The sequence below is a fragment of the Urocitellus parryii genome, chromosome 2 (assembly GCF_045843805.1).
Source record: "Urocitellus parryii isolate mUroPar1 chromosome 2, mUroPar1.hap1, whole genome shotgun sequence".
In the NCBI taxonomy this organism is placed as follows: domain Eukaryota; kingdom Metazoa; phylum Chordata; class Mammalia; order Rodentia; family Sciuridae; genus Urocitellus; species Urocitellus parryii.
Window position 1 is genome coordinate 105,649,864 of NC_135532.1, and position 12,156 is coordinate 105,662,019.

The following is a 12,156-nucleotide window of genomic DNA, read 5'->3' on the forward strand; positions in this document are numbered from 1 at the left end:
TTCTATCCTGAAGCGTAATTTCGCCGGATACACGATTCTTGGTTGGAACCCATTTTCTTTCAGTGTTTGAAATATGTTATTCCAGGATCTTCTAGCTTTCAGAGTCTGTGTTGAGAGATCAGCTGTTATCCTGATTGGTTTACCCCTAAATGTAATCTGCTTTCTTTCTCTTGCAGCTTTTAAAATTCTCTCCTTATTCTGTATGTTGGACATCTTCATTATAATGTGTCTAGGTGTGGATCTCTTATGATTTTGCACCATCGGCGTCCTGTAGGCTTCTAGGATTTGGGATTCTGTCACATTCTTCATGTCTGGGAAGTTTTCTTGTATTATTTCACTGAATAGATTGCTTAATCCTTTGGTTTGGAGCTCTGTGCCTTCCTGTATCCCAATGACTCTTAAGTTTGGTCTTTTGATATTATCCCATAGCTCTTGAATGTTCTGCTCATGGTTTCTTAGTAGACTTGCTGAGCTATCTATGTTCTTTTCAAGTTGAAATACTCTGTCTTCATTGTCTGATGTTCTATCTTCTAAGTGATCCACTCTGCTGGTAGTATTCTCAATTGAGTTTTTAAGTTGGTTTATTGTTTCCTGCATTTCTAGTATTTCTATTTGTTTGTTTTTTATTACCTCTATCTCCCTGTGAAATTGATCTTTTACTTCCTGGATTTGTTTGTCAATGTGATCTTTCATTGTCTGATTTTGCTGTCTCATGTCTTCCTTGAGACTCCAGATCATCTGAAGCATATATATCCTGAACTCTTTATCTGATATTCCATCTGTTGCAGCTATTACCTCTTCTAAAGTTGAGTTGACCTGCATTGCTTGTGATCCTTTCTTTCCTTGTCTTTTCATACTGCACGCGCTTCTTTCTGCTTGGTGCAACTGTTGTGTTTTTGAAATTTACTAGCCTGAAATCACCTCTTCCGTAACTGAATGAGCTGTGATCAGTAGAACATGGGGATGATTACATCATCTCTTTGAAATGGCGGCTGCTGTCCTCCTCTGTGGTCCGACCAGTGTCTGGAACCAAACTGGACCGCTTCTCTCCTCTGTCTCAAAGCTGAAACTCAGCCCTAAGCGCTGCCAAAGTCCTAGCGCCAAACCGCTAGAGGCCGTTCACAGACTCAGGCCTGCGGGGCCCAGTCCAGCCGCCTCCATGGCTGGCGGGATTGTGTCCCTGATCCACGTCGCTCCGAACCGGCTGGAGGGGGGTGGGGTGGTAGGAGTGTGGATCCTAGCGCTGAACCGCCTGAGGCCGATCCCAGACTCAGCCCTGCAGGGCCCAGATCAGCCGCCACCGTGACCGGCGGGATTGTGTCCCTGATCCGCGTTGCTCCGAACCGGCTGGAGGAGGGTGGGGTGGTAGGAGTGTGGATCCTAGCGCTGAACCGCCTGAGGCCGATCCCAGACTCAGCCCTGCAGGGCCCAGATCAGCAGCCGGCGCCGTGACCGGCGGGATTGTGTCCCTGATCCGCGTTGCCGAGATTCAGTCGCCTGGGACAAACTGACCCCTCACACAGACTTACTAGTTATCGGCAGGTCTCCTTCCCGTGGAATATTGTTAGAAGATCTTCAGCAGGTCCCATGCAAGTGTATTTATGTGTGTCTCTGATCCTGTTACTGCGGAGGTATAGAAAATGCTGCTTGCTCGCCGGCCGCCATGTTGGATCCGAATAATATATTTTTTAAATATATATTTTTTAGTTGTGGATGAACCTTATTTATTTATTTATTTATTTATTTATATGAGGTGCTGAGAATCAAACCAAATACCTCACACATGCTAGGCAAGTGCTCTTCTACTGAGTCATCACCCCAGCCCAATCAATCCATTTTCTATTGTACTATGGTAGAAGAGTAAAGTACATAAAATACATAAGTCTACTACAGAAGCTTGTTGCTTTGAAAAAGCAAAATATAAGAAAAAGGAGAGAGAGAAAGTAGGATTTCAAAAATTCTTACTAACTGAATGAACTTGAGTGACAAAAGTGCATTTTGTTTTATTTTTTTTACTTATTTTTGTACTGGGAATTGACCCAGGGGTCTCTATCACAAAACTACATACCCAGCTTTTTGTATTTTTTATTTTGAGACAAAGTTTCCCTAAATTACCAGACAAGACCTTGAACTTGTGATCCTACCAAGTCAGTGGGATTACAGGCATGTACCAGCCTGCTTAACTCTGAAAGCACATTTTATTTACTTGTTTATTTATTTTGGTGGTTGAACCCAGGGGTGCCTAACCACCAAGCCACATCCCCAATCCCCTGCTGAGTTTTTAAGTTTTGAGACAGGGTCTCACTAAATTGCTTAGGGCCTCTTTAAAGTGCTGAATTTGAATTTGCAATCCTCCTGCCTCTGCTTCCCAAGCTATTGGGATTAAGGCATGCATCACCATGCCCAACTCAAAAGTACATTTTACTTGTAATTTTATAAAACTTAATTAAGTAAATTATTTTCTACAAACACATGAATTGTACCTTGAAAGAACGTAGTTATTAGAATAGATAGAAATGGGGATTAACCTTATTTCTCAATCACAAACTTTCTATCATGAGTAGAGCTTCAAAATATTAATTCTTAAACTAGAAACACTATAAAGAAATAAAATTTAAATGCTATTGCTTTTGTATAATAAAGTATATCTGTTCAGATGAACTTACTCATGCCATTGAAAATGGTTAGGATGCTTTTTAAAATCATAGGATTATTTTAATTAGAATCATTGAGTATTGATATTAGTTGGTAGAAAAAACTTAATTATTTGTAAAATAATACACACTACATTTAACTTAAAATCTCATCAATAATTTTGTTATTCAAAGCTGATACCTTGCACTTTTCAACTTCTTCCTCGATTTTCTCAACAATAGCTGCATCCAGAATTTGTAAATCACAAGAAGAACGAGACAAAGTACTGACAGGATGTCCTTTTAGCCAAGTAATAATTTCTTGAACTTTCTCTGCACTATAGTAACAACAAAAAAACCAAAATATTTTCCACATTTATTAAGACTTTGAGAGCTTATATTAGAGAGCTGATATAAACCTTCTGAGAATTGTGGCAAATTTATATAATTAATAATTAGTGAAATTAACTAAGTCTAATTATAAACCTAACATAAAATGGACATGCTATCTCTCAATAATAAAGAATACAGAAAAAAATCAGTTTAAAATTATTCGCTGACATCAACAAAATAAAATTTCTAATGCGCTGTTAAAGGAAAAATGAAACAATACCAAACAAAACAAAAAGTAACATGAGACTTTTTGATAAACTAGGTGCATTCTCCAAGGAAACCATTAGATTGAATTATGAGTCAATAAATACCATAAATCTTGCTTACCCATTCTCATTTTCTCCAGGCCAAATGTCATCTTCATAGAACACATCCTCTTGGCTATTTTTGGCTATATAACTAAATAGTTCTGGTGCTCTAGTCAAACAAACAAGAAACAATATTGCTGTAAAAACACATATGGCTCATTTCACATAAATTTCCAGGCAATAATTTTAGATCCTGAGGGGGACATGTAACATTACCGAAGAAATATTACAGTATTATTAAGGGACACTTTTAATAAGGAATAGAGACTGAATGATTTGAAAACCTAATACCTTTTAAAAACTCCCAGTGGCTGAGGGAGAAATCCCTAGACTTATAAAATACTTCAATGATGACTCCAATTCTTTGACTACAGTGATAGGAGATAAATGAACAAAAATAATATTTATAAGCTCATTTTCTAATGTTTTCAACAAAGCTGGATCACTCTACAATACAGCAGACCAAAATGGATTAATAGTTTCTTCTGATATTCCTCAAAACTCCATTTGTTTCTGAATAGTGCAGGACTTTCTGGTATATAAAAGCAGACTGAACACGTGACAGTAAAGTATAAAGAAGTCCATACATCTAGAAACACAAAGACAGAAGCAGAGTATCTGATAGCATGTAAGAACTGTTAATGAAATTTCAGAAGTTGGAAACTGGGTGGGCAAGTATTGTAGGTATTCTTAGACAGGAATAAGCTGAATCCTAAATTCCTAGTAGGGGAAGTCACCAATAAGCAATTTCAACCAATTACAAAAAGTGTTCAAGTGCTTTTTTCTTTATGTTTATAAACTGGGCTTAAGGCAAGCATCCTCTATTCTCAAAGTCTCCCAGTTTGTGAATTATTACTTTGTATGCATTTCTTTTGCTTGGTTAATTTCCAGAACACCAGCAGAATACTAGCAGTCAATTTTGTCCCCCACATCCATATTGTGCAAGAAGTCCGGAGGATACCCTCGAGCCTTCTACAACAGAAAAACATAAAAACAATATAAGAAACAAGAACTACAGAACCCTGCAAAAACTCAGGTACACTTGAAGGTTATAGCATGAAGTAAGATTTAATAGGATTTTAGTTGACAGTCATGTATTGGTTACTTGCCTACCACCCCAACAGAAGACCTCATCAAACAGGGGATACCCTAACCTTAGGTACACCAGAACTCAGGCAGCTGGGAAGTGGTAAAGAGGTGCCATGATGAAAACGGGATTAATGAAAGCATAAATCCTATATGATGCATCACTAAGAAGCAGAATGTCTCTAGGAAGCCGACTCTGAGATGGAGATAAATATACAGGAAGTATATAGTAGAAAGTGCTTGTGGAATTAACATGTGTGGAAGGGTAAAGAGAGGAAGGAAGCAGAACTGGGCACAAGGAGAAACTAAGTTGTGATTCATTCTGCAAGAATTCCCTGGCCAACCTATAAAGATCTCAAATTTGCATGGCCCTTCAGACTTGTCCTGAACTGGAGTAATCAGGTTGCTTGGACATTTATCCTGCCTTCTAGGTCAGGTACTGGATCTGTGGCTACTGTAGAAAGGGCATGCAACTTTAGGAATTCTTGAAGAGGGTTAGCAGCTGGGAGCCCTCGTTACTGCTGTGAGGGGACCAGGCCATTCAATCCTGAAGAGAGATATGAGGGGTGTATCACAGTAACCACTTGCTAGTGAGGCCTTTTCTCCAGTTTATTTCCAGAAAACTAGCAGTTAGTTTTGTACCCCACATCTATGGCACAAGGGAAAGGCTGAAGGATATCTCTCTTGGAAAATTAGCCAAAGAGAAAAGAAATATATATGGAGTGATACCAGGAGGTCCTTTTTAGAAATAGCGAAGTCCTATGTGTTATAAGCCCCACTCAAGTTCACTTTCAAAATCCTGAGGGAAAATGATCTCCAATCCAAACAAGCATAGGAGAAAAATAAAGGCATTTCCTGGCATGCAAGCTTTCTCAAAAAGCTAACAGAGTTAAATGCTTCATCAAAATGGAGTCATAAACAAGAAAAGAATACAGTGTAGGAGTCAGAAAAAAGGCGGCATCCTACACAGAGGAAGGTGAAGGGAAACTCTAGGATGACAGTAAAGGGAAATTCCAGAATGAGAGCTGTGCAACAGCCCTAGAGAGCAATCAGTGTGCCAATGAGGCAGGATGATGTAAGGTTCCAGAAAAAAGTCTTTAAAAAGAAAATGGAATTTAGAGATCCCCTGATCTGTTTGACAGTATTGAGTTTCAAAGCTATGGCACAGTTTAGGACTGAATTATTTATATAAATTTACATAATAAGCAAATAATAAAGCATCAGAGAAAATATGTATAAGAAAGGAATGTAATCATAATACTCCACAAGGTCCAGCTGTGAATATTTATCATAATCAAATAAATCTTAAATATAGATTTAACTAAAAAATGTGATAAAACTCTAACAAGAGGAGGAGTATGTCTGTGGGGATGTGAGGAAATGGGGAAGACCTAAAGCTCAATTAAAAGTATCTCAAAATAGATGAATGGCAGGTCATGGTGTCACACATCTATACTCCCAGCAACTCAGGAGGCTGAGGCAGCAGGATCATAAGCTCAAAGCCAGCCTCAGCAACTTACTAAGGCCCTAGGCAACTTAGTAAGATTCTGTCTCAAAAGATAAAACAGGTTGGGGATGTGCCTCAGTGGTTAATTGCCCCTGGGATAAATCCCTGTACCCAAACAAAAAACAAACAAGCAAAGAAAAATCAAATTAGATGAATGGGTATGTGAAGTTGAAAAAAAAAAAAGATGTTTAAACATGGACCTTTTGATGCAATATGAAAGTAAATAGAAGAAACAATCTAAATTTTTAGATGGTAGTAGAGAATTGACCCCCATTCTCCATCAAAAAATATAGAATGTGTTGTGGGTATGGTGGTGCACACTTGTAATTCCAGCAACTCTGGAAGCAGAGGATTCCAAGTTTGAGACCAGTCTCAGCAACTTAGTGAGGCCCTAAACAACTTAGTGAGACCTAGCTCAAAAAAACAAAACAAAACAATACAATAAAAAGGGCTGGGGATGTAGCTTAGTGATTAAGCATCCTTAGGTTAAATCCCTGGGGGGGAAAAGAAAAGAAAAAAATATATATGTAAATAATGTGACTTTATTTGGAAACAAGGATTTTATAGAGGCAATCAAATTAAAGTGGAATTATTAGGATGGGCTCTAATCCAATAAATAGGTGTCCTTATAAAGGGGGAAATGTAGACACTCATATAGGGAGAACGGTCACCTGATGATAGAGGATTGGAGAAATTTATCTACAAGCCCTATTGCCTTTATAAGAACTACTGCTCTGTTGATATCTTGATTCAGGTCACCAGAACTGTGAGACAATAAGATCATGTTGTTTAAGACACTCAGTTTATGATACTTTGTTAGGGGAGTCCTAGAAATTCTCAAATATAAGAGCTCCTCGATAAGGTCAGAAACCAGGGGAACTATGGAAAGAACATTAAATTGTGAGAAGAGGGCATATTTCCTGTTAATCTTAGTCACTAAGTAACTCAGTTAACATTTACTAAAGGGCTGGGGATGTGGCTCAAGCGGTAGCGCGCTCGCCTGGCATGCGTGCGGCCCGGGTTCGATCCTCAGCACCACATACCAACAAAGATGTTGTGTCCGCCGAAAACTGAAAAACAAATATTGAAATTCTCTCTCTAATAATAAAAAAAAGACATTTACTAAAGAAAATGTTAACATGTTTACAAAAGGAATGTTAACACAAATGTGCTGCTGCATATTTTTCTAAAGAATTACTTCTAAAACTGGTATAAGGCAAGACAAAATAAATAGTATGTTCCTAAGTTTCTGGCTATCTATTGCAATCTTTTGTTTTGATACTGGCATCTGAACCCAGGGGCACCTTATGACTAGGCTACACCCCCCAGCCCTTTTTATTTATTTTGAAACAGCAGCTCGATAAGTTGCTGAGGTTAGCCTTGAACTTGTTATCCTGGAGCCTCAGCCTCCCTACATGCTGGGTTTATAAGTGTGTGCCACTGTGCCCTGCCTAGTAGAATCTTGCCAGACACTTACCTCTCTAAGTACTCAGCAAGAAGTTGTTCTGCTGCAGATGAGTACATCCATTCACTTCCAACTTTCTTAGTATATCCAGGTACCTCTTCATTTTTTTTGTTGAATTTGAGATTTAAACCCACATTTGCTTTATGGTCTCCATGAGGACTAAATTTAAACCATACACACAAACACACATACAAATTTTAAAAACTTGTTCAAGCAGTGAAACGTTTCCTTTCTACTCTGTTTTTATGTTCTGTATTTTAATTATAGTTATTTTCAATTAGCAGTAATTGAAAAACTAGAGGAAAGGCTTCAAAACCTACATCAACAAACTATGTAAATAAATTATGTAGTGATAGAGGATAATGAAATAAAATGCAAGGAAATTTATTATTGAGGTTCCACACACACCCTCTGATACCTTTTTTCAAGGTTCAATTTGTTAGCTGCTAAAAATAAAAGCTATCTTTCCAACCATCTAAAACATGCCGTTCAAGTAAAAGATCATCATCAGAGGAAGTGATACACAATTTTAAAAGAAAATCCACACGGGCTGGGGTTGTGGCTCAAGCGGTAGCGCGCTCGCCTGGCATGCGTGCGGCCCGGGTTCGATCCTCAGCACCACATACCAACAAAGATGTTGTGTCAGCCGAGAACTAAATAAAATAAATATTAAAAATTCTCTCTCTCTCCCCTCTCTCCTCTCTCACTCTCTCTTTTAAAAAAAAAAATCCACAGCAATTAATAAGAAAATAAATATTGAAATACTAGGCATTTAATCTTTATCATTTATTTTTCTGCCACTTTAAGTACATTTTTCTAACAAAAACTTACTTTCTCCTAGATCCTCTTCCAATAAAAATACTTCCTGTAAACCTTGAAACAAGGTATCCACTCACGCCAAGGCGACTGGCCAACACATATCCTGGGTTGTACTTTATAGAATATTTCTTTAAATATAAAAACAAAAAGGTCAATTATGTAAACACAAATTCACATTAAATATTATTTCTTTACCTTTAAAATTTGGAGATAATCAAGACATCACTAACCATTGGATTGTGGCAATAAAAGGATTCTCATTTAGATCCATTTCCCCTTTTTTTTTGAAAGGAACTGAAGGCAGAATTTTTCTGCTCCTCTCTTTTTCTCCTTAAAGAACAGAATTCCCAAGGATGGATGAAAGGGGGAGGAAATATACAGTTTGTGAAACTGTCTTAAGAAATAAAACTCTACTGTAAGTACTAAATGGCAAACTCCTCAGGCAAGAATTTTTTATAAACTTATTTTTATATTCCAAGCAGGGCTGAGTAAAGTACCATGGACAAAATGAGGCCTTAATAACTATCATGCTGAATTAAAACATAAGTATGTCATCAAAATAATTATAATTGAGCAAAATTAAAATATTTTTCATACATGGATATAAGTAATATTCTTTTCCCCTAAATACTTACCAAAGTAATAAGTATGTATAGTCTCATAATTAATAAAGTCAATGAAAATAAATCTAAATTTGTATAGGAGATAAACCATAAAAATTGTCAAATTAACAAAAAAAAGTAACTGTAGCACATGCCTATAATCCAAGTGACTCCAGAGGTAAAGGCAGGAGGATAGCAAGTTTGAGGCCAGACTTGGCAATTTAGCGAGACCCCATCTCAAAATAAAAAATAGAAAGGACTGGGAATGTAGCTCGTGATTTTGCAGCCCTGTGTTCAATCCCCAGTACCATAAAACCAAACAACCCCTGCCCCCAAACAGATAATCTAATTTTTTTTAAAGAATTTTAATATTTATTTTTTAGTTTTCGGCAGACACAACATCTTTGTTTGTATGTGGTGCTGAGGATCGAACCCGGGGCCGCACGCACACCAGGCGAGCGCGCTACCACTTGAGCCACATCCCCAGACCATGATAATCTAATTTTTAACCAGGATCAAGTAATTTGCAAATCCAGTACCAACTATCATATACTCTTTATATAATGTATACAGAAATAACACATTAATTTTTATACATATATTAATTATATGAATAGCTTATATTCTCAATTTATGCACATATCTGATATGAATATAAGGAAATTTTACTACCAACAAAAACCAAATATCTAGAGATTGGTGAGGAATTAAATGAGCCACCATTACTTTATTGATCATATTTACAATGACCCCCCCCCACACACACACACCTCCAATGAATAATTGTTTTTGAGGGTCTGGAATATAAAGTTATTAGTAAATTGTGTAAATATGTTAGTAAAGAATATAACATGTTTTTTTTTCCATAAAGTACACCATTAGATTTGGAATAATACAAATCAAGTATGTATTCCATAACAGTTTGTGTATTTACAAGTTGTACCACTTTTGTAATAAGCATTTGGAAATATGTCATGGAACACTGAGTTATAATAATTGGATGGGCTACTAGTATTTAATGCCCAGAGGCCAAAGGTGTCAAATGACCTTTCATATACATAAGAGTCCTATTTACATAATTAACCCCTCCCCCACATAATTGTCTTGCTCCAAATACCAACAGTACTCCTTTTGAGAAATGCTGAACTATGCTATAATTAAACATTAATTAAAATTATCACAACCCACAGATTATAAAAAATTATATATAGCTGAAGAGGTTGGGGTAGAGAAAGATGGAGGATTGAATAAAAATTAAAAGAAAGCATGTAAATAAGACAGGAAGTGTACTGGAGCAGGTATCCTGACCAGCACTCTATGCTACAAGTGGGTAGGCTCTGGATCTGGAAGCCAGGGATGAAGAAATGCAGGTTCTTCCACCATCACCAACTCCCAGAATAAAATTCCAGTTTTTCTGTCTGATGAGCCACTCTGATGGTTTCCTGACTATACTGTCTATATTTTCTCTTAAGTAGATACCTGATGGTAAGATTTTTTTTCCCCGATGAATAGGGACATCTCTGCTTTCTATATATAAAGTTTCCTCATGGTGTGCTGATTCTTAATGTCGTAAATTTACTTCACAGGATATAAAGCCCTGGATTTTACCAAATAACAGCAAAAGTAGCAAAAGCTGGTTGATGGTGAATTAATTTCAGTCAAGTTAATTATTGGGTCATTAATAAAAACAAATGATAGCTATCAGAAACTTCACCCTATTTTTTAAAAGATATTTTTTTAGTTTCAGTTTACACAATACCTTTATTTTACTTGTTTATTTATATGTGGTGCTGAGGATCGAACCAAGGGCCTCGCACGTGCTAGGCGAGCACTTTACCGCTGAGCCACAACCCCAGCCTCAACTTAGCCCTATATTTACAGAGTAAAAGAAGGCCAGTAAACATTTTTGGAGGAAAAGTCCTAAAAAAAGTTGCAGTGAATTTAAATTCAGTTTCCCAATATTCTCTAGGATTGAGACTGTCTATTTTAGCTGAGTAAAGATAAAGAACCTTCATAGAAAGGCCACTGGCCACTGTAACTAAAAATGCGGGCTTTGAATTACTATAAATTAATAAGGGGATTTCAGTGACTTTTTTCCCCTTAAAGATTTACATGAGGGCTGGGGGTATATCTCCCTGGCAGAGCACATGTCTGGCATGCATGAGTTCCTGGGTTCCACCCCCAGCACTGCAAAGAAAAAAAAAATTTATTTTTTCCATGCTAGGGTTCAAACCCAGAGACTTGCACATGCTAGATTTACATGAATTTTTAAGGACAGATTTCATATTTATTTTTAAAATATTTGAAATAAAATTTTAAAAGGTGGCAACAATGTTCTAACATTTTAAAAGTTTAGTGATATTCTAGAGAAGCAACATGAACTACTATACTCACATGCTGGTTCTGTATTAGAGCATCAAGGTTGGGCTCATAGGGAATGCTGAAAACCACACGAATCCTACCTTCTGTAATAACATCACCTGAATCTTGAACCTACAGGAAAAAATAAAAACAACACCACAATATGTTTTAGTTTCTTTCGTTACATTTTTCTACTTATCTGAATGGTATTATTTCTAAAATATGCTATGACAATAAAATGAATAGTGGAAAGCCTCCTGGAATTTTTAAGTGGAAGTGATAATATTTTGAGTCCTTTTATTCTTTCTTTAATAGCTGTTAATCATTCTTTTTCAAATTAACTTATTTGGAAATTATTTCAAAGAACAAAAAAATTACTAAAATTAAAATAGTATGAAGAACACTTACAAACATTGGCCAGACTCATTTATTAACATTATAAAAAAAATGGCTTTAACACTTGTGTACTGTGTACATTTACATACATGCAATATATTTCTGGTTCTGTATACATCATTTTTGCATTCATCTGTTTTTGTAAACAACATACTCCTAAACCTCTAAATATTTCAGTGTCTAGTTCCAAAGAAGTAAGTTTTATTACAAAACCACAATAGTTATTAAATATATAAATTTAATACTTTTATAAATATTATTTTATCTAAGCCAGTGTTCATATTCCATTTTGTCAGCTGACTTAATGATGACCTATATGGAATTCTGTTCTCTCTCTTTTACAGGATCCAGGCTAGGATCAGACATAGCATTTAATTGTTTCTTTAGCATTCTTTATCTGGAATATATCCAGGACTTTTCTTTGTTTTTCATAATACTGACATTTTGGAAAAATAAAATTCATTCTTCCCTCTTGACTCTGCTTTAAGAAAGAAAAAAAGAGAGCTCCTTATTTTGGATTTGTTTGATGCTTCTTTGCAATTAAGTTACAGCCAGAATATTGTATAGGTGATATCTCTTTCTTAAG

At 36.4% G+C, this 12,156-nt stretch overlaps 1 protein-coding gene across 1 annotated transcript in view; it reads right to left on the reverse strand.

The window, feature by feature from the left end:
* Positions 1-12,156, reverse strand: part of Xrn1 (5'-3' exoribonuclease 1) — a 122,208-nt gene that overhangs the window by 51,198 nt on the left and 58,854 nt on the right. The window contains exons 23-27 of the mRNA XM_026385012.2: positions 11,208-11,306; positions 8,224-8,339; positions 7,405-7,551; positions 3,354-3,443; positions 2,836-2,971 (exon numbers count right to left, since the gene is read on the reverse strand). Coding sequence (XP_026240797.1) covers positions 2,836-2,971; positions 3,354-3,443; positions 7,405-7,551; positions 8,224-8,339; positions 11,208-11,306 — 588 coding nt within the window. The remainder of the gene's footprint in view (positions 1-2,835; positions 2,972-3,353; positions 3,444-7,404; positions 7,552-8,223; positions 8,340-11,207; positions 11,307-12,156) is intronic.